The 24,018-nt window shown below is 41.7% G+C and overlaps 1 protein-coding gene across 1 annotated transcript in view; it reads left to right on the top strand.

Moving 5' to 3' along the window:
• The first annotated feature begins 4,170 nt into the window (after window positions 1-4,170).
• Window positions 4,171-24,018, top strand: part of LOC126473197 (nucleolar GTP-binding protein 1) — a 59,325-nt gene continuing 39,477 nt past the window's right edge. The window contains exons 1-2 of the mRNA XM_050100094.1: window positions 4,171-4,349; window positions 4,439-4,609. Coding sequence (XP_049956051.1) covers window positions 4,302-4,349; window positions 4,439-4,609 — 219 coding nt within the window. The 5' untranslated portion in view covers window positions 4,171-4,301. The remainder of the gene's footprint in view (window positions 4,350-4,438; window positions 4,610-24,018) is intronic.

Raw genomic sequence — 24,018 nt, 5'->3', positions numbered from 1 at the left:
TATGGAAGTGAAACATGGACGATAAATAGTTTGGACAAGAAGAGAATAGAAGCTTTCGAAATGTGGTGCTACAGTAGAATGCTGAAGATTAGATGGGTAGATCATCTAACTAATGAGGAGGTATTGAATAGAATTGGCGAGAAGAGAAGTTTGTGGCACAACTTGACTAGAAGAAGGGATCGATTGGTAGGACATATTCTGAGGCATCAGGGGATCACCAATTTAGTATTGGATGGCAGCGTGGAGGGTAAAAATTGTAGAGGGAGACCAAGAGATGAATACACTAAGCAGATTCAGAAGGATGTAGGTTGCAGTAAGTACTGGGAGATGAAGAAGCTTGCACAGGGTAGAGTAGCATGGAGAGCTGCATCAAAACAGTGTCAGGACTGAAGACAACAACAACAACATGGCATTAACTTACACCATTGGTAGAATTAAGTTAGCTGCTGTGAAACTGCAAATTCCTTTCACTAATTATTCAGTGAAACACTTGCTCACTTACACACAAATCTTGTGTACATGAATTCTGTATTATATTTCCGTCACATAAATCAACAATTGTGTGCCCATGAAGGTTTTACATACTTAAGTCACACTTCCTTCCTCTGTAGTACAGCAAACCATATTAAAAACGACCAATTTTGGAGAGATCTTTAAGGTGGTGCATCATTGAATCAGCATTTATCACAATATGAAAGTTTTCCTTTGTGAACACTGAAATGAAGGTGGTGCCTGTTCTATTTGCTTCTGACGCTGATTAGTGGTGTGAGAAGGAAAGTGGCCTTACAAGTTAAAACGACTATTGTAGTAAGGCTATAAATGTCACAACAGGATTACTCAACTTCACCACTCGAGTGGTGCCCAAGTGGCGTCACTTTTGTTACTTGTGAAACCAGGCTTAAGTTCGTCGACTGAAAGCTGCACAAGCATGTCAACTCTTGTACGAGGGGAGAAGTGAGTGTCACCCAAAAATTACTTCTAAGTATTGCTTACTTGTGTGTAAGGGTAGTGCTGGAGGCATGCCGATGGGGGCAAAACTGCACTTTGGATCAAAAAAAGTTATAATTCCAATACGTTTGTCTCAGAGGGGTACTTCCAATGATACCACACTCGAATTGCCACCCCATCCCATGTGTGGGAAGTGAGGGGCAACTATGAAATCTTCAGTGGGAACCGCCAATTTTTATTGCAGATTACGATGCTACAAAAATATATACGTATGTTTTGCCTGAAGCATTTTCTTCGTTTCACCACAGACTATGCTGTTATCTGAGTAATAGACATAGTACACAATCATAATTTTCGACATGCCACTCAGTGGCCCTTGAATAGCCAATGATCCTTGGGATCCCACCTCCATGCTGCGACGATGTCTTTACAGCTTGTTGGCACTTGAGCAATCGCTGGTACACCTTATCTTTTAAATATCCCCACAGAAAGAAATCCGGCGATCTATCAGTCCAGTTAATATGGCCATCTCTTCCGATCCACTGACCAGTGTGAACATGGTCTAATACCTTCCTTGCTTAGATATCGGAATCCTCTGGGCAACCATCATGCTGAAACCACATGCATTGTAAAACGTCCAGAGCAACATCCTGCAGTAATACCGGTAGTTCCTGTTCCAGAAACGTTCGATATTTGTGTCCATTCAACATGCCGTCGATAAAATACGACCACTGAATTGGTTTTCCATCATGCCACACCATATATTAACCGACCAAGGACTTTGGTGGTCAACTTGCTGTAACCAGCGCGGAGTGTTTACACTTAAGTAACGCTAGTTATGTCGGTTAACGATACTGTCGTTTGTGGTATCTGTAGACTCATCGGGAAATAGTGTCCTGGCAAAGAACGTGTGGGTCGTTTGCTGTTGTTGACATGTCCATTCACAAAACACTACGCGGCTATGGAAATTGGCGCCATGATGTTCTTGTTGAAGTGACATGTGGTATGGATGTTACTTATGACGATGCTGTACTCTCATAACACTACCTACAGACATTCCGGAATCGCTTATTCATGGTGCACTGCTGCTAGTACAACTATTTCATTAGCTTCTCCTGCATCGTGTTTGCTTCGCTTCCTTTTTCCAGTCTATACACTCCCATCAAACATAAAAGCGTTCACGATCTTGTAAAATAACGAACGAGAGAGAGATTTCTCTGTAAAACATTCTACATACAAGGCAAGACAGCCTCGCCATATCTCATGCATTCTTCGCAAATCAGGATCATTTCAGTTTTGTTTTCTGTGGTTGCAGCATTCATAGTACATTTGCACATCATTTCACAAAATAATAGGTAAGTGTGCAGGCATTAAAGACTGCGCAATTCTTGCAATGTTTAGCTGCTATCTGTCCTACGTCTGTACAATACATGAGCTCCCGTTACAGTGTACTGCCTGTTAAGAAACGTCGTAGCTCGCTACATGGCCACAGTGGCATGTCGAGTAGTTCCCTGTTCGATATGTCGGTGGAATTCAACGTTGCGAAAGGGGTTTCCAATTAGAAGTTCTGAAATACTCGCCTGTCCTACCCTTGCAGCAGAGAGGTGGGATACCACATGCCATTGGATATTCAAGGGCCATTGAATGGCATGTCATAAATTACGATTGTGTACCCATTTCTATTTTTCAGATTATAGCGTCATCTGTGGCGAAATAAAGAAAATGCTTGAGACGAAAATATGTATATTTTGCTGTAGTATCGCTACTAGCCCTCGTCTTTTTACCTATTTGATCCTCTGCTGCCTTTACTACTTCATCCCTCAAAGCTACCCATTCTTCTTCTACTGTATTTCTTTGCCCCATTCCTGTCAATTGTTCCCTTATGCTCTCCCTGAAACTCTGTACAACCTCTGGTTTAGTCAGTTTATCCAGGTCCCATCTCCTTAAATTCACACCTTTTTGCAGTTTCTTCAGTTTTAATCTACAGGTTATAACCAATAGATTGTGGTCAGAATCCACATCTGCCCCTGGAAATGTCTTACAATTTAAAACCTGGTTCCTAAATCTCTGTCTCACCATTATATAATCTATCTGATACCTTTTAGTATCGCCAGGATTCTTCCAGGTATACAACCTTCTTTTATGAATCTTGAACCAAGTGTTAGCTATGATTAAGTTATGCTCTGTGCAAAATTCTACAAGGCGGCTTCCTCTTTCATTTCTTCCCCCCAATCCATATTCACCTACTATGTTTCCTTGTCTCCCTTTTCCTACTGACGAATTCCAGTCACCCATCACTATTAAATTTTCGTCTCCCTTCACTACCTGAATAATTTCTTTTATCTCGTCATACATTTCATCTATTTCTTCATCATCTGCAGAGCTAGTTGGCATATAAACTTGTACTACTTTAGTAGGCATGGGCTTTGTGTCTATCTTGGCCACAATAATGCGTTCACTATGCTGTTTGTAGTAGCTAACCCGCACTCCTATTTTTTTATTCATTATTAAACCTACTCCTGCATTACCCCTATTTGATTTTGTATTTATAACCGTGTAATCACCTGACCAAAAGTCTTGTTCCTCCTGCCACCGAACTTCACTAATTCCCACTATATCTAACTTTAACCTATCCATTTCCCTTTTTAAATTTTCTAACCTACCTGCCCGATTAAGGGATCTGACATTCCACGCTCCGATCCGTAGAACGCCAGTTTTCTTTCTCCTGATAACGACGTCCTCTTGAGTAGTCCCCTCCCGGAGATCCGAATGGGGGACTATTTTACCTCCGGAATATTTTACCCAAGAGGACGCCATCATCATTTAATCATACAGTAAAGCTGCATGTCTCGGGAAAAAATTACGGCTGTAGTTTCCCCTTGCTTTCAGCCGTTCGCAGTACCAGCCCAGGAAGGCCGGTTTGGTTAATGTTACAAGGCCAGATCAGTCAATCATCCAGACTGTTGCCCCTGCAACTACTGAAAAGGCTGCTGCCCCTCTTCAGGAACCACATGTTTGTCTGGCCTCTCAACAGATACCCCTCCGTTGTGGTGGCACCTACGGTACGGCCATCTGTATCGCTGAGGCACGCAAGCCTCCCCACCAACGGCAAGGTCCATGGTTTATGGGGGGAGGTTTATTCAGATATCTGTGGAAAAAGATCTTTGCATTAGTTCTGGTTTTGCAATCGCAGTGGCATGTCTTTGCTCCACAGACTTTAGAGTTCTCTGGTAATGTGTTCTAAAGGGTGGGGGAATGAGTGGAACATGTGGTGAAGTGTAATGTGGGGGAATCTGTAGATAAAACATAAGCTATTGGAAGTTGTCCGAACTGTTGTCCAAAAATATCTAAACATGGCGATGTATAATTTTAAAAAGATTGCTGTCGTACCGCCAGCAAAGGTAAAATATACTTTTAATTGGTGCAATGTCAAAAATAACTTGTTTACGTCGAAACATACAGTGAAATGTACTACTGTTTTGCATTTTAGGATTTTATAGATATTACCCTCTCAAAAACACAACGGAAGACGCCAACTGTTATTCACAAGAACTACAAAATATCAAGAATAAGGCAGTTTTATATGCGCAAGGTCAAGTTCACACAACAGAATTTCCACGATAGGCTCTCAGAGATTATACAGGACTTTCCGAAACTTGACGTAAGTTCTTTCCTTTTGCTTTATTTTATATTACAGAGTGAGACGAACTGAATAAAAATTTTTGACTTTTAATTTATGACAAAAACGTGCTTGAATGATGACTCGTACGTAAGATTCAATGATGTGTGTGTTTGCATATGTAGGTTGAAGGAAAAAAAAATTGAACACTGTAGTTTTTGTCACAGCTTTTCGAATTGAAGTTATTTGGACGACACTTAAAATTTCTCTTAAAAGTTTAGTGTCAAGTGCCTCTCTCGATTTTGTTATAGTCTACATTTTAATTCCATTTAATTTATTATTATTAAGCCAGTTCGTCTACAGGTTTTAGTTTTGTTAAGTATTTTACAGATATTCAATGTGTCCCTTTCGTTAATGCTTGCTTGCCCAGTGTTGCTACACATTTACATGTTGCACATTTAATAAGAGATATTTCATTGAAAGTTGATTTTCCAAGTCAGACTGGTAGCCAGTTCGTGGATGGTTTTCAGATGGAAGGTATAAAGTTGAATACTCTGTGAATTAATTTGGATAATTCGTTTATTATCAGTTCAAGGGCAGTCTCATGTCCCAGACAATACATTTGCATGAAATCTGTCTATAGAACTCTTCTCCCTCAGCTTCAAATGGCTGTATTGGATCACATGATGTCACGCAGTGTGAGGGCACCACACTGCAGTTTGATACCTGCAGTGGTGATTGAAATTTGCAATGATTTACCAACCACAATCCCGTGTGTTCTGATTTGGAATGTTATGTCTGTGGTCCACTTCAGCCAAATGTCAGGATAACTTGTCAGTTCCTCTGAATTAGTGCTTCATCAGTCAATAAAATATTAAATCCTTACAAGGAAGGAGTCTCGCACCTGTTGGATTGTTTTGACCATCTTCAGATTTTTCTCTTAAACTCATCTTGGAGACGTTGTATAATTTGAAATATGCAGGTTGTCCTATGAGTTTGCTCTTTTAGTATCATATGTACATTTTCTTTGATTAAATTACTCTCTAATGAACTGAATACCTTCAAATTTCTAACTTATCCTGCAAATCTTGTTTGTTGCAATTCTTTTGAGTGGGATGTTGATGTTTCCTTACTTCTCTTATGCTCAAATTTCCATTTCTTTTCGCGTAATGTATTCAGCATGCTTCATGATATATGTGGTTTTGAAACAGTAACTTGAGTGTGACCATGTTTCTTACATTTTAACCTTCTGTTTCAAATCTCGTAGGAATTTGAGGAAAATGTGATGGTCCTACATTCTCAGGAAGGCCCGAGTCGGGTCATTGTCACGCAAACTGCAACAAGGATCTTAATTGGGGCTGCTTTTCTGATTTGTGCTGATGTGCAAACAATGGGGCTGTTGTGTCTCCAGGACCTGTGGGATGATCTGTAGCTTATTTTTTTTACAACTGTGTGTATGGTATCCTAATATGCTGTTGCCCGATTTATAGTCCCAGCTACATAACTCAAGTGGGCCCCTACTAGGGATTGCCACTTTACACACTGCCATTGATATTGCATCACTGTTGTATGCACATCATTCTTGTACAATAATTGAGTACTTTTCATTTTTCCAATGCGTAATGTAAATGTTCAACACATTTTCCCACTAGTTTTGGCCAAGTTGGCAAATGAAGTCAGCAGATCAAATATTGCCTCAGTGAAGGGTATTACCGTACATTACATTATATGTGTGGTGAGAGTATGTGTGGGTGCCTGTTTGGTTGTGGGATTACAGAATCGTCTGATTCCAGCTGTCTGCTTTGACCCCTGATGTCATCAGTATGGCGGAAATGACCATTCTCAGCGTGTCCAATATGGTGACAATGATGTCACTACATAAACATGCCAACAGACATGAAAATACATATAAATATGACAATAACATCTCCCTCCAAATATATAATCAAACTAAGTATAAACATATAAAAACTCACATGATCCCAAACCACACAAAATGATAAAAAAACAACACAAAATTCCCACATTCCACTACACCCACAAAATCCAGAGGAACTGGTCACTTCCTTTCACCTGCATACCTCAACTGCAATTGTCAATACCACAAAATAAAAACCTACAACTACAAAACTTAGAATTGGACCACAAAACCAACATTTAAAACAACAAAACTTAGAATTGAACACTTCACTTGACCTATATAGGTCAACAATAGCTGATGATACCAAAACAAATACATATACAATGATAAAAATTGGAATCGGACACTTCCCTTAACCAATAGGTCAACTACAGCTGACGATACCAAAACACATACATCTCCAATGACAAAAATTGGAATCTGTTACTTCCCTTGACCACAGCTGACAGCAACAAAAAACAAACACCTACACTTGCAAGATATAGAACCAAACCCACAACACATCAAAAACCCCACAAAACACACACACACAAAGCCAAAAAAACTCCCCAACCTCCCCCCCCCCCCCCACACACACACACACACAAAGAATCCACCAACAAATAAAAAGCACAAAATAAACGAAACTAAATCACACATTACAACTCAAAAATAATTGAGACAAAACAGTTCCTATGCAACATAATCATAAAACAGCATCCCCCCCACCCAATCCACCTAAATTCACCACCATTCCCTGCTCTCCACACATACAAAAACCCCTCAAATAACCACCCTTGGCCTGTACATCTTACTAACTCACTCAAAAAAATGTGGAAAGTACAATACTCATCTAAATGAGATTGCAGGTGAGAAGAGCGCCTCTTCCCCCTCCCCATGACTGATTTAACTGCCCCCCCCCCTCCCCCTGCAAACCCTCTATTGTATTGGTACATGCCCCAATTTCATAATTTTTGAACTCTAAACTATGAGTAACAACTAAATGATCATAACCCCTCTTTCCTAACTCCCTATCCAACAAAAAAGCATCTGACACTATAGTACTCCCCTTCTCCATATACTCTTCAATTAACCCCACCAATTCCCTCTTAGTACGTCCTTCTAAAACCCTGAAAATACAATCTGGATACCCACCTACCAAAATAACGGACCCCCACACCCATAAACCAGCCAGAGACTTTCCCTTCCCATACTTTCTCTTCCCAAACTGAGATTCACCCATCTCGACCATTACCCCCCGGCCCTCCCAACTTACCCCTATACTTCACATATTCCAAACACACGTCCCTACAAAAAGAAAACCAGTCTAAAACCGTCCTCTCACTCACTCCAGTCTCATGTGTCCAAAAACTGATAGAGGACGTATAACAAAAATAATAAGTCATCAAAGCAATCACTCTGATGGCCAATCTAGATTTCTCGAACCAGGTACCGTGTCTGATGGAGTGCCAAAGGCTATCCTTTCGGCTCTACCATATACAGGGTGAGTCACCTAACATTACCGCTGGATATATTTCGTAAACCACATCAAATACTGACGAATCGATTCCACAGACCGAACGTGAGGAGAGCGGCTAGTGTAATTGGTTAATACAAACCATAAAAAAGTGCACGGAAGTATGTTTTTTAACACAAACCTACGTTTTTTTTTTAAATGGAACCTCGTTAGTTTTGTTAGCAGATCTGAACATATAAACAAATATGTAATCAGTGTCATTTGTTGCATTGTAAAATGTTAATTACATCTGGAGATATTGTAACCTAAAGTTGACGCTTGAGTACCCCTCCTCCGCTGTTCGATCGTGTGTATTGGAGAGCACCGAATTACGTAGGGATCCAAAGGGAACAGTGATGGACCTTAGGTACAGAAGAGACTGGAACAGCACATTATGTCCACATGCTAACACCTTTTTATTGGTCTTTTTCACTGACGCACATGTACATTACCATGAGGGGTGAGGTACACGTACACACGTGGTTTCCGTTTTCAATTACGGAGTGGAATAGAGTGTGTCCCGACATGTCAGGCCAATAGATGCTCAATGTGGTGGCCGCCATTTGCTGCACACAATTGCAATCTCTGGCGTAATGAATGTCGTACACGCCGCAGTACATCTGGTGTAATGTCGCCGCAGGCTGCCACAATATGTTGTTTCATATCCTCTGGGGTTGTAGGCACATCATGGTACACATTATCCTTTAACGTACCCCACAGAAAGAAGTCCAGAGGTGTAAGATCAGGAGAACGGGCTGGCCAATTTATGCGTCCTCCACGTCTTATGAAACGCCCGTCGAACATCCTGTCAAGGGCCAGCCTATTGTTAATTACGGAATGTGCAGGTGCACCATCATGCTGATACCACATACGTTGACGCGTTTCCAGTGGGACATTTTTGAGCAACGTTGGCAGATCATTCTGTAGAAACGCGATGTATGTTGCAGCTGTTTGGGCCCCTGCAATGAAGTGAGGACCAATGAGGTGGTCGCCGATGATTCCGCACCATACATTTACAGTCCACGGTCGCTGTCGCTCTACCTGTCTGAGCCAGCGAGGATTGTCCGCGGACCAGTAATGCATGTTCCGTAGATTCACTGCCCCGTGGCTTGTGAAACCCGCTTCATCGATAAACAGGTAGAACTGCAACGCATTCTCTGTTAATGCCCATTGACAGAATTACATTCGATGATTAAAGTTATCATCATGTAATTGCTGGTGTAGCGACACATGAAACGGGTGAAAGCGGTGACGATGCAGTATGCGCATAACACTACTTTGACTCAGTCCACCGGCTCTCGCAATGTCCCTGTACTCATGTGTGGGTTCATGGCAACAGCAGCTAACACACCAACTGCACCCGCTTCTCCTGTGACGGGCCTGTTACGGACCCGTTTGCGTGCTACGACCATACCTGTTGCATACAGTTGACGGTAGATTTTTTGCAATGTGCGGCACGTTGGATGCTCTTTGTCCGGGTACCGTTCTGCATACACCCTGCAGGCTTCAGCTGCATTTCATCGACATTCGCCATAGTTGAGTATCATCTCCGCCTTTTCAGAGTTCGAATACACCATGGTCACAGTTCCTACAACACTACACTATCACAGACGTCTGTGATAGTACTACAGTTGGGGTACTACAGTTGGTCTGCATGCGGAGACGAATGCAGAATAACAATAGCAGCAAGCACTACATGCGGACACTGCGGCAGCTAGACCAAACCACAACAGTGCACGACAGCCACACTCGTAAACACGGTCGTCATCGTAAACATGTCCCTGCAGATGCTGCTCACCAACTGTGGCCCGTGTTTGTTACAACACACAACTGAACGTCGGAGGTTTCAAGCGTCAACTTTAGGTTACAATATCTCCGGATGTAATTAACAGTTTACAAACGGCACTGATTACGTATTTGTTTATATGTTCAGATGTGCTAACAAAACTAACATGGTTCCATTAAAAAAAGTAGGTTTGTGTTAAAAAACATACTTCTGTGCATTTTTGTATGGTTTGTATTAAACAATTACACTAGCCCCTCTCCTCACGTTCGGTCTGTGGAATCGGTTCGTCAGTATTTGATGTGGTTTACGAAATATATCCAGCAGTAACGTTAGGTGACTCACCCTGTATAACGGACCCTGATGCGAGATGCTGGAACTCTCGTCAATCTCATGTTTTCCCTTCATACGCGACCATTTCACAATTTCTGGAGTCTGAACATCTGGAGAAACTTGATGAGAGACATCATATCCTCGCTCATCCCAATGCGCAACCTAGAGCTATTGTATTTCATAATCTTATCCATACCTAACAGAAGAAGCAACACAATAACACAATAAAATAGTGTCTCACTGCACAGCAAGCAGCAAACGAATAACACCTATTGACAATGCAATCACATTAAAAAAAATAATAATAGTAATTTAATTATTAACTCACTGAAACAGATTTCAATTCTTCAGTCACAGACACTCAGAAAAACTGCACACTGCCATCACCAAGGCTCAAATGAACCCAATACACCACACCTCTCTCTCTCTCTCTCTCTCTCTCTCTCTCTCACCACTACCAGAAAACACCATCAACCACAGCAAGACGACATCTACAGACACAATCAACTCGTATACCAAACTCTGCACCATAGTGACTTCACACACCACAATACCCTTACGTCACTGGTCAAAGCAGAAGGGTGGGATTGGACACCTCTGTTGACCCGTACTTTTGTAATAAAAAGTGCAAGAGTGAATACGATCTGCTGTTACATGTTTCTATGCACCACACATCTGTCTGCTATAGGTAAGTGGCTTTCTGTAAAGTATATTATGTTACTTTTGAATGCATTATGGGAACAGCAGTGATCAATGTCTTGTAAATAATTACTATTAAAAACAGTCTTGATCACGATTTATTTTACAGGTGACCGGTTTCGACCACTACTGTGGTCATCTTCAGACCAATGAGTTGGAACCCCTTTCTGTTGGAGAATCCAACAGAAAGGGGTTCCAACTCATTGGTCTGAAGATGACCACAGTAGTGGTCGAAACCGGTCACCTGTAAAATAAATCGTGATCAAGACTGTTTTTAATAGTAATTATATTATGTTAGCCACATAATTTCAACATTACGGTTTGATTTAAATTTTATAACTACAGTTCAGTCCAAGCCTAGATAAATAAGGTTAGTTTCTCAGAGAAGTATGACTAAATTCTCTAGGAAATTGATATCTGTATAAATATGTATATATAGCACTCAGGTGTGATATATTTGAATTTAATATAATGTCAGGTTTTAGCTGTCGACAATTTTCCACTACACCTGTGTATTTAGTGTGCAAGTTCCAAAGATGTAGGGACATCAATTGTGATGTATTTGCTTGCCTCATTGATTATCAGAAGGCATTTGACTGTGTGAAGCATGAACAAATGATAGAAGTACTAAAGGAAACAGGAACTGATGGGAAAGAATAATAGCCATTTATACAGGAACCAATCTGCAGTCATGAGAATAGATAAAGACCAATCAGAACAAGTGAGAATACGGCTGGGGTCAGGCAGAACTGTATATCATCACCGATACTCTTTAATCAGAACACACATTCAAAGAAGCCTTACTTGATGTGGAAGAAGGAATCTCAGTGAATGGGGCCACACTCAACAATTTTCGTTATGCAGATGACACCGTGGTGTTTGCTTATACAATGGAAGGACAGCAGTAACTGATAAACAAAATTTTTAAGACAAGCAAGAAATATGGCTTGGACATCAACACAAACAAAACAATTTTAAATAAAATTTGTGATCATCAGCACGAAGAACATTCGAGGTGTGAATCTGTGCATCGGTGGCACAAGCATAGAGCAAGTTTCACATTACCCGTATCTGGGCACCATTGTTAACGATGCGTGGGACAACTTGCAGGAGGTAGTGTTGCATCGGAATGGCAAGGAGCATTTTCAGCTCGATGAGCTCAGCCTTCAGTTTTACCATGAACACACAAATGTGGCTTCTCAGGTGCTGTGTGTGTGTGTGTGTGTGTGTGTGTGTGTGTGTGTGTGTGTGTGTGGAAACATGGACCCCTACAAAGGCAACCACTGCCTTTGGCTGTACAGAATAATGTTGAGAATATCATGCACTCAAAAAGTGACAAACGTTGAGGTTCTGTGCCGAGTTAATAAAAGTCCAGAACTGATCAACATCATCGAGTGTTGCAAACTACAATACCTTGGCAACTTCATGAGGAATCAAAAAAGATATGAGCTGCTTCAATGTATCCTACAAGGAAAAATCGAGGGAAAGAGACCTCTGGGATGAAGAAGAATTTCCTGGCTCGACAACCTCAGATCTTGGTTTAATATTAGCTCTGAAGAACTGTCACGCATTGCAACTGATAAAGACAGAATAGTCATGATGATCGCCAATGTCTGAAGCGGACAGGCACACTAAGAACACCACCACCCTTGTACCTTACAGTGTGTATACATTTCATTACAACAATCTGGCATAACACATTCTATAAACACAAAAAAATTAGAAGCATTGAGAACACAATACTGACAAACATGTATTGACTAACCTTACTTACTTTGAAGACATTGTTTCTCGGTATCCATAATTAACCTCTTATCAGCAGGAAATTGACACAGGGGATGGGTTGCATGTGTTGGCATGTGATCATGCCAGCATTAAAAGTGACTTTCAAAATGGAAAGTGTCTCAAATGGATCATGTAATAAATCACACTGCAAATCATTCTAATTGATTCCATTACCACTTTGAGTGTGAAAGGTAGTTCAAGCAAATGGAAATTTTTAAATGTGAATGCTACATCTTTGGTTGAACTAAATGAGTAAATCACAGAATTCGATTTTTTAAAGAAATGGTTGGTGAAGATACTTTATGAAAGACAATGAGCTCACAGATGAATATCTATAACACATTTTTGCTCACAGTTCTAGTGTGCTGGGCGGCCTGGATGTGGTTTTTAGCCAGTTTACCTCATCCCATTGTCTGGTGCTCACATTCTGCTTCAGATATGGACTGTGCAAACACGTAGAAAGCAATCTCACATTTGCAAATAGTGTATTCTAGCTACAGATGGGTACACTAGTTCCATCTTGTGAGGTGAATAGGAGACTGATCGTTGCATCCAGTGAGTGGTCTGGACCTGCATTTCTCAACCTTTCCTTCCTTTGGGTCACAGCAGAGTGCATTATGCCGCACACTTACATTTGATTTGTTTTCGTAGACACAAAAAGCAAAAATATAAAATACAAACAACACATTTTATTATTATTATTATGATGTTTATAATCGTGTATAATGATAAAGCTTCTTGCAAATCGGACTACTCCAAGAAACAAGTTGATGGACAGTTTTTTACATTCCGGATATTTTATCTGTGAAATATGAGTACACACGAAGTCTCGTGGCACACCAATGTGTTGTGATATGGTGGTTGAGAAACAGTGGTCTAGACACTAAATGGTACAGTGTATTGGGAAAGGTCTGTTCAGATATTTGCGGTGTTTGATAATTGAATGTTTTGTGGAATTTCGTCGGGAAATATAACCAAAATACAATACTTGGACAAAAACAACATTTACTGCTCTTCTGAGCAAAGTGAGTGAATGAATGAATGTAGACTATTCCTACCTGTACTAACTGTAAATACTCCTGGGGGGATGTATGTGACTAAGTATTAATGCAGGCAGAGCAAACTTCTAAGTGCATACCCTGGGGCCTGGCCTACTTGGGCTACTGACTACTTCAGCTAAGTTCCGTTAACTCTAACTTCTTAGTGCTCTTAAAAAGTCCAAACCCGAGGCCTACCTCCATAGAGGATCTCTCTTGGGATGACTGTGAATTCTTCATTGACTTGTGGGTGGCGTGCCGCTGTCCTATATTCTCTTGCGGCAGCTGTGCCCTTCCGCCCAGCTGCCTCCCAGTGGCATCATCTGAAGTGAGTCCATGTATGACCATGTGTGGTCAAACCAATGGTGGCCTTAGACGAGTTCCCTGTTGGCATCTGTCCTATTCATAGCCAGCTACATTCCTGTGGTGGCACATTTTTATTCTCAATCAGAAACTGCTTGCCCTGCCTCCTGCTCTTTTGTCATTCTGGTGTTTCATTATTCATATACCTTCCTTCACTCAAATAAAAAATTTTGAGGGGGTGTCCTCAGTGACTACAAATTTTTAGAAAAGTTTTATTTGGTTATTTCTTAAAGTTCTTTTACAATGATGACAAAAAGAAGTACATAATCGCTTTACGATTCAGTTTCCTGGAAGAGACAGACATCCACCAAACAATAAATGTACACTTTCTCTCATGATTACAGTTCTGTTTCCTGGAAAGGATGAGTATATGCTTTATTTACAATTGTATTGACAATGATTTTACTCTTCCTATCGTGACTATATCTGCTTTTACCATTTATTACTTTTGCTACAAAATTTAAAGGTTGTGTTTTATCCTCACCTCTCAAATATCTTGTCACTTCGCACATGCCTAGCAGATATTTTCCCACAATAAACGTCACACACTGCTTGAATACAGTGCTCTCTACAACACTTATGCTATTTACACAGACAATATGTAATAACTGTAATCGCTATGCCAGAGCTCGTGGTACTTCTCTCGGTCTCTGTTCAATTTATCAAACTTGTGTCCAGTAACTTTAGTTTTTACGTGCAGTCCTTTGGAACTTTTCAGACTGATTGCAGCATCTTAGCTTCACACACCTCATGGTCAAGTATAAATATGTCAAACAATGGAAAATCTAGGATGGAATGTAACAGTATTATGAAAAAGGAAAGTTGCCACTCACCATATAGCAGAGATGCAGAGTCGACTCTGCTATATGGTGCGTGGCAACTTTCCTTTTCATAATATAAATACTTCCTTACAGACTCTGAGATTTTGATTGTTTTTTGCTGTAGTTGCACACTGCTAGGCTTCACATATTTCTGTTTTGCATAACCAGTTAACAGTATCTCCTTTTCACGGGCAATGTGTATAAAGAAATGCCTCCATCTGTCCACTTCCAACAACGACGTTAGTATTCTGTACAGGTTATTCACACAGTCTTAGATTAATGGAATATTGAACACACAACTATAGATGTTTCCAGCAATGAAAAATCCTGGTGAATAATTCTGCTCAGTTGCTTACAGCTATCTAGCGTAAGGGTGACAGGGAACCTTTCGTCCTTGACGTCATCCTTGATCGGTTCTAAGTACTTTACAATCTTAACTGGATTGATCAGATAAGGTTCTAGAATACCTTTCTGTGTATTTACAGTTGCTGATGTTAAAGTGTCATATTCCCATTCTACTTCATTGAAAATGCCGGTAAGTTGTATAAGCTGTTTATTAACAGTGTTAAAAAAAAATTTTCCTCTCGGCAACCATCTGTTGTCGCTGCTTTCATGTTCTGCTATGTCAGCTCAGCTGTTTCACTCAGCCCATTAAAATTTCCTCACTTTTTTCTGTGGAGGTAACAATTCGATTAAGACTAGTTAAGGTTGCTTTAAATGTTGCCACGTGCTCCTTTTTAAGTCTGAGCAACTGTTTCCATTCCCCTTCTACTACATGTGCCTCCTCCTTGAATTAAGTGGTGTCATCCTCATCTAATGTTCTGAACAATATTTTAGTTCCTTCTCTCACAAAGTTTAAACGTACACTGTGCCAGTTGGCACCTTGTTCTTTTTCAATTTTTCCTGCATTCAGATTTGATACCTGTTCCACTCTTCTACGTTCTGCTGCTCTCATATTCAGCACAACCAATCTTCCTTTACAGAGTTAGATTGCTTGTCTCATAAGAATGTCCGTGTGCTCAAATTTCTCCTGCTGCTCAAGCAAATTGAAATAACTCGCTGTTCTCCAAGCTGCGCTGTAAATTTTAACTTTGCCTATACTGTCATAATACAGTCCAGGTGATGGCAATATCTGGAATTAGAAGAATTTCTTCAGTCTGTTAGCATGAAGCTTAAGATACTTTCATTTCAGGCACTTTATAATGTTGGTCTCCTTCATTCATGTTACTGTGTACTATCCTCTCTGTTGTTTTGTAGTTTACATGATTTGCCACATTGTATGCTTTCATCAAACAACAGAACTTTATTACCAAAACAGAATTGCCTAGGATTCTGTGTTTTATGACAATATTCCTTGTTTTGCATTACAGATTCCGTTCTCTCTCACATTGGTGCATCCCTTGCATGCACTCCTTCAGTTCTACCACATAATGATCAAAATAATACATCAGTCCAGCCGGATCTTTTTGTAGTATCCCAGGAATGTTCCGCAGTCTTCCAAAGAATAGTTGACGTGGCATGTATCCCGTTGTATGTGTGGTATCATATTGTACACAAAAACCACATACAGAACCCAACTGTCCCAGTCTGATTTATTTACATAATGTTGTAACATCTCTGTTAATGTTAAATGCGACCTCTCTAATGCTTCTTTTGTTTGAGGATGGTAGCTGTCAGTCTGTATTTTCTCATTCTACAACAATTTGCATATTCTTTTTATGACTTTGCTTATAAAATTGCTTCCAGTGTCACTTAACAGTGCTGACAATATTTTGTATGTTACTGTAATTCTCTTGACTTGCACCTGCATTGATGTGCTGTTTAATAGGTTCAGCTGCCCTAAACTTGGTCTGCGCATCCTGAAACGTATTAATTTACTTGTTTCCTTGGCTCATCTGGTTCAAAGGACCTACTCGATAAATGTCGCACTTCTCAAATACGTGTTCAGGAGAATTTCTGATCTTTAAAGGCATCTTTATATGGTTCTTAGTGAGTTTATTCTTCTGACACCTCTCACATTCCTGGTTATATTTCTCTATATCCTCTTTCATACTGCTCCATACTCAGTGCCTTTTTATTTGTTCATAGGTTCTCTCTATGGCTTGGTGGCCTCCCACTGGAGGGTTGCAATACTGTTTCAATATTCCAGCTTTTTTGTACACAGTTTTTCTCCCACCGATTTCATGTCAGCTGTCTCCTGTTGTGGGTCCTTGATGTTAGGACCTGCCACCTGTTTGCACATGTTACAGTTTCGCTGTCTTTGCTTGCCTGCGTAACACCTTCCTCTTCTGCTGCCTCTTGACTATGCTACTGTCACCTCCTGAATGTGTGCCTGCCACCGTGACGTCTCTCCCGCATGAGAGTGCATCAGTAACTTGATTTCTGTTGCAACTTTTATACATCATCAATCATATTTCTCCAGCTCTGGCTTAAATCTCATTAGTCTGAATGACTGATGCAAGGGATTGTGGTCAGTATATATCAGAAACATTCTGCAAAAAATATGGTCTACAGCATTTGACTACCCAACAAATGGTTAACACCTCTGTCTCAGTCATACTGCACTGTCTTTCTGCTTTATTCAGTGCCCTCAAGGTGTACAGGACAGGTAGGTCGCTTCTTATGTTTCCTTTTACCTAAGACGGCCCCAAAATAGGAATCTGACTGGCATCTGTGGTAATTATGAAGCCCTTTTCAGAGTACGGGTACAGCAGTATTGGTGGACTGATCTACTTCTCTTTCAGATCCAGAGCTTCAAACTCCTGGCCAACAGGACTCAAAGTGCACACTGCTTTTTACAAAAATTCACATTTGTCAACTTGTACCTTCAGATTGCCATTCAAACACTTCTATCAGCTGCACATTATGTTCCTCAAAGGAGATGCCAAATATCATGTCATCCAAGTAAATGAAAAGGTAGTCACCTTGTAGCCCTGTCAAAATGGTATTCTTCAATTTCTGAAATGTACTTGAAGATGTTTTAAGGCACATCAGAATTCTTTTGTAATTGTAATGCCCATATGGCATACTGAAAGCCATCTTTTCTTGATCTTTTTCATCTAATAAGACCTAGTAAGAGCCTTTTGCTAAAGTGAAGGTTCAGGAGTGTTTTGCCTTTCAAAGATCAAGAATTTTGTCTATCCTCAGCTGTGGATAAACTGAGTTTAGGGGGATGTCATGTAGTTGCCTGTAGTCAGCAACTGTTTGCCATTTTTACTTTCCAGTGCCATCAATTGCTTTTGGAATCATTATGAATGGAGAGTTCCAACCAATTTCCTTTGGCACAGTGATGTCATCCTCTGACATTTTTCTTTAATATCTTGTTGCAACTCCTCTTTATGTGCTTGCTGTATTGTGTGTAGTCACAAACTAATTATTCTGCCTTCCATTTCCAATAGCAGGTTGATATTGTACCCACCATTATACATAGTACATAGTTCAATAAAAATTGTGTTTTCTTCCACATTGAAAATGCCTCACAAGGATAATTTTTTAGCTTGCTTATTTGTGCTTCAGCTGTGTTCTATCTTTACCAATGTAACCCACTCTGAATGATTCCCACTCCAGTTCTGCCTTTTTTTTTTTTTTTTTTTTTTTTTTTTTTTTTTTTTTTTTTTTTTTTTTTTTCCCATCAGTCTACTGACTGGTTTGATGCGGCCCGCCACAAATTCCTTTCCTGTGCTAACCTCTTCATCTCAGAGTAGCACTTGCAACCTACGTCCTCAATTGTTTGCTTGACGTATTCCAATCTCTGTCTTCCTCTACATTTTTTGCCCTCTACAGCTCCCTCTAGTACCATGGAAGTCATTCCCTCATGTCTTAGCAGATGTCCTACCATCCTGTCCCTTCTCCTTATCAGTGTTTTCCACATATCCCTTTCCTCTCCGATTCTGAGTAGAACCTCCTCATTCCTTACCTTATGAGTCCACCTAATTTTCAACATTCGTCTATAGCACCACATCTCATATGCTTCGATTCTCTTCTGTTCTGGTTTTCCCACAGTCCATGTTTCACTACCATACAATGCTGTACTCCAGATGTACATCCTCAGAAATTTCTTCCTCAAATTAAGGCCGGTATTTGATATTAGTAGACTTCTCTTGGCCAGAAATGCCTTTTTTGCCATAGTGAGTCTGCTTTTGATGTCCTACTTGCTCCGTCCGTCATTGGTTATTTTATTGCCTAGGTAGCAGAATTCCTTAACTTCATTGACTTTGTGACCATCAATCCTGATAAGTTTCTCGCTGTTCTCATTTCTACTCCTTCTCATTACCTTCGTCTTTCTCCGATTTACTCTCAAACCATACTGTGTACTCATTAGACTGTTCATTCCGTTCAGCAGATCATTTAATTCTTCTTCACTTTCACTCAGGATAGCAATGTCATCAGCGAATCGTATCATTGATATCCTTCCACCTTGTATTTTAATTCCACTCCTGAACCTTTCTTTTATTTCCATCATTGCTTCCTCGATGTACAGATTGAAGAGTAGGGGCGAAAGGCTACAGCCTTGTCTTACACCCTTCTTAATACGAGCACTTCATTCTTGATCGTCCACTCTTATTATTCCCTCTTGGTTGTTGTACATATTGTATATGACCCGTCTCTCCCTATAGCTTACCCCTACTTTTTTCAGAATCTCGAACAGCTTGCACCATTTTATATTGTCGAACGCTTTTTCCAGGTCGACAAATCCTATGAAAATGTCTTGATTTTTCTTCAGCCTTGCTTCCATTATTAGCCGTAATGTCAGAATTGCCTCTCTCGTCCCTTTACTTTTCCTAAAGCCAAACTGATCGTCACCTAGCGCATTCTGAATTTTCTTTTCCATTCTTCTGTATATTATTCTTGTAAGCGGCTTCGATGGATGAGCTGTTAAGCTGATTGTGCGATAATTCTCGCACTTGTCAGCCCTTGCTGTCTTCGGAATTGTGTGGATGATGCTTTTCTGAAAGTCAGATGGTACATTGCCAGACTCATATATTCTACACACCAACGTGAATAGTCGTTTTGTTGCCACTTCCCCCAATGATTTTAGAAATTCTGATGGAATGTTATCTATCCCTTCTGCCTTATTTGACCGTAAGTCCTCCAAAGCTCTTTTAAATTCCGATTCTAATACTGGATCCCCTATCTCTTCTAAATCGACTCCTGTTTCTTCTTCTATCACATCAGACAAATCTTCACCCTCATAGAGGCTTTCAGTGTATTCTTTCCACCTATCTGCTCTCTCCTCTGCATTTAACAGTGGAATTCCTGTTGCACTCTAAATGTTACCACCGTTGCTTTTAATGTCACCAAAGGTTGTTTTGACTTTCCTGTATGCCGAGTCTGTCTTTCAGCCAATCATATCTTTTTCGATGTCTTCACATTTTTCCTGCAGCCATTTCGTCTTAGCTTCCCTGCACTTCCTGTTTATTTCATTCCTCAGCGACTTGTATTTCTGTATTCCTGATTTTCCCGGAACATGTTTGTACTTCCTCCTTTCATCAATCAACTGAAGTATTTCTTCTGTTACCCATGGTTTCTTCGCAGCTACCTTCTTTGTACCAATGTTTTCCTTCCCAACTTCTGTGAGGGCCCTTTTTAGAGATGTCCATTCCTCTTCAACTGTACTGCCTATTGCGCTATTCCTTATTGCTGTATCTATAGCGTTAGAGAACTTCAAACGTATCTCGTCATTCCTTAGTACTTCCGTATCCCAGTTTTTTGCGTATTGATTCTTCCTGACTAATGTCTTGAACTTCAGCCTACTCTTCATCACTACTATATTGTGATCTGAGTCTATATCTGCTCCTGGGTATGCCTTACAATCCAGTATCTGATTTCGGAATCTCTGTCTGACCATGATGTAATCTAATTGAAATCTTCCCGTATCCCCCGGCCTTTTCCAAGTATACCTCCTCCTCTTGTGATTCTTGAACAGGATATTCGCTATTACTAGCTGAAACTTGTTACAGAACTCAATTAGTCTTTCTCCTTTTTCATTCCTTGTCCCAAGCCCATATTCTCCTGTAACCTTTTCTTCTACTCCTTCCCCTACAACTGCATTCCAGTCGCCCATGACTATTAGATTTTCGTCCCCCTTTACATACTGCATTACCCTTTCAATATCCTCATACACTTTCTCTATCTGTTCATCTTCAGCTTGCGACGTCGGCATGTATACCTGAACTATCGTTGTCGGTGTTGGTCTGGTGTCGATTCTGATTAGAACAACCCGGTCACTGAACTGTTCACAGTAACACACCCTCTGCCCTACCTTCTTATTCATAACGAATCCTACACCTGTTTTACCATTTTCTGCTGCTGTTGATATTACCCGATACTCATCTGACCAGAAATCCTTGTCTTGCTTCCACTTCACTTCACTGACCCCTACTATATCTAGATTGAGCCTTTGCATTTCCCGTTTCAGATTTTCTAGTTTCTCTACCACATTCAAGCTTCTGACATTCCACGCACTGACTCGTAGAATCCTTTCGTTGATTAGTCAATCTTTTTCTCATGGTAACCTCCCCCTTGGCAGTCCCCTCCCGGAGATCCGAATGGGGGACTATTCCGGAATCTTTTGCCAATGGAGAGATCATGACACTTCTTTAATTACAGGCCACATGTCCCGTGGATACACGTTACGTGTCTTTAATGCAGTGGTTTCCATTGCCTTCTGCATCCTCATGTTGTTGATCATTGCTGATTCTTCCGCCTTTAGGGGCAGTTTCCCACCCCTAGGACAAGAGTGCCCTGAACCTCTATCCGCTCCTCCGCCCTCTTTGACAAGGCCGTTTGGCAGAATGAGGCTGACTTCTTATGCCGGAAGTTTTCGGCCACCAATGCTGATTATTTTTCAAAATTTAGGCATTGGCGGGGATCGAACCTGGAACCGAAGACATTTTGATTATGAATCAAAGACGCTACCCCTAGACAACGGGTCCTACCCTGCCTCTATCAGCCATAAAAATTCTACTGACACATTCTTATTTATAGTTTCCTGTATTCATATGCAGTTTCCTGGTGGTGATTTCACCACATGCTCGTTTATCTCCTGTTTCTGAATTATAGCCTCTATCATTCCATTCTCCTCCATTCTTAATGTATCTGCACCCCCCTTGTTTTCGAATTCATACTATTTTTTTCGGTTTGTTCAGCTACTCTCTGGTGATAGGGATTGCCTGGTTGTACTGTAAGTCGACAGTTCTCTCTCTCTCTCTCTCTCTCTCTCTCTCTCTCTCTCTCTCTCTCTCTCTCTCTCTCTCTCTCCCTCCCTCCTGACTTCGAGCCACACTCCTGTACACGTTCCCTGTCCGGGTGGAGGCTCACCGAACTTTGAATCCGTCTCGTGGTGTGGTCTATACTAGATCCCTCGACGGATTGACTGACGAGGAGATTCAGTCTTTCCTCGCTGAGCAGGGCGTGACGGCTGTCCATAGGGTCATGAAAAAGGTCAACAATAACTTTGTACCGACCCGGACACTTTTTTTGACCTTTGATAGTGTTAAGCTGCCATCGCGCATCAAAGCGGGCTACGAGGTTATTTCTGTTCGCCCCTATGTCCCGACACCTACGCGCTGCTACCAGTGTCAGCGTTTCAATCACACTCGACAGCCTTGTTCCAATGCGGCTAAATGTGTCACTTGTGGCAGGGATGCCCATGAGGGTGACTGTCCACCTCCGTCTCCTCGTTGTGTGAACTGTCAAGGTGCCCATGCAGCATCCTCCCGCTATATCCAAGAAATTCGGGTCAAAGAGAAAGTGTCCACCTCGGCTGCTCGCAAGCTATTGGCTAGTAGGAAGCCCATGCTGCTCCCAGCGGGGAAATAAAGTACTGTCCTCGCCTCTCCTCTCCTCGGGCTACCAGGGAGGTGGCAACCCAGACATGCGATCTGACCTTCAGCACCACGGTCGTCCGTTCGGCCAGTGCTAAGATCGCGCGGTCGACGTCTCCTCTTCCTCCCATCACCCCACAGACACCAGCCCCTTCATCAGCTTCTGCTAAGACGAAGACCCAGAAGTCAGATGCACTGGCCTTCAAGAAGGAACCGTCCCGTGCAGACTTCCTACGTACCTCGACCTCCCAGCCATCGACCGGTACTTCCACCAAACAACCTTCCAAGAAGGCTCATAGGAAGCACAGTTCTCCTTCTCCGCCACGGCGAATTTCTTCTCCTGCGCCACCCAGCGGTTGCCGCCCCAGGCCGTCATCCGTTTCGCCTGGCTGCACCGCTGGTAGCCGAACATCTGGCCGTTCACCGGCGGAGGAAGCTCCCCCTCCCGGCCATCTTACCAAGATGGCCGATGAACCTATAGAACCAATGGACGATGACTGTCCGCCTACTGATAGTGGCGGCAGTGCTCCCTCGAATCCAGGCCCTCAGCGGCCTTCGAGGTGACCCCTTCTTTCATCTTCCTTTTCTTCTTACGATGGCACTTATTCACTGGAATATTCGCAGCATTCGCTCCAACCGAGAGGACTTGAAGTTGCTGCTCCGCTTGCACCATCCGCTCGTCGTAGCCCTCCAGGAAACAAAGCTACACCCATGCGATCAAATTGCCTTGGCACACTACACCTCTGTGCGTTTTGACCTACCCTCTGTGGTAGGTGTCCCGGCTCATGGAGGGGTTATTTTGCTGGTCCGGGATGATATTTACTACGATCCCATCACGTTGCACACCGGCCTGCAGGCAGTTGCCATCCGAATTACTCTCCCCACTTTTACATTTTCCATTTGTACTGTTTACACTCCATCGTCGTCTGCCGTTACCAGGGCAGACATGATGCAAATTATTGCTCAGCTACCTGCACCATTTTTGTTAACTGGAGACTTCAATGCCCACCATCGCCTTTGGGGCTCTCCAGCATCCTGCCCGAGGGGCTCCCTGTTAGCAGACCTTTTCAACCAGCTCAATCTTGTCTGCCTCAATACTGGCGACCCTACTTTTCTTTCGGACGCATCTCACACCTATTCCCATTTAGACCTCTCTACATGTATTACCCAACTTGCACGCCGGTTTGAGTGGTATGCACTTTCTGATACATATTCGAGCGACCACTTCCCGTGTGTTATCCATATCCTGCAGCATACCCCCTCTCCATGCTCATCTAGTTGTACCATCTCCAAAGCAGACTGGGGGCTCTTCTCTTCCAGGGCGACCTTTCAGGATCAAACCTTCACAAGCTGCGATCGTCAGGTCACACACCTCACGGAAGTCATTC

The sequence above is a fragment of the Schistocerca serialis genome, chromosome 4 (assembly GCF_023864345.2).
Source record: "Schistocerca serialis cubense isolate TAMUIC-IGC-003099 chromosome 4, iqSchSeri2.2, whole genome shotgun sequence".
Lineage (NCBI taxonomy): Eukaryota > Metazoa > Arthropoda > Insecta > Orthoptera > Acrididae > Schistocerca > Schistocerca serialis.
The sequence above is the reverse complement of the archived record's forward strand: the minus strand, read 5'-3'. Positions and strand labels throughout refer to the sequence as shown.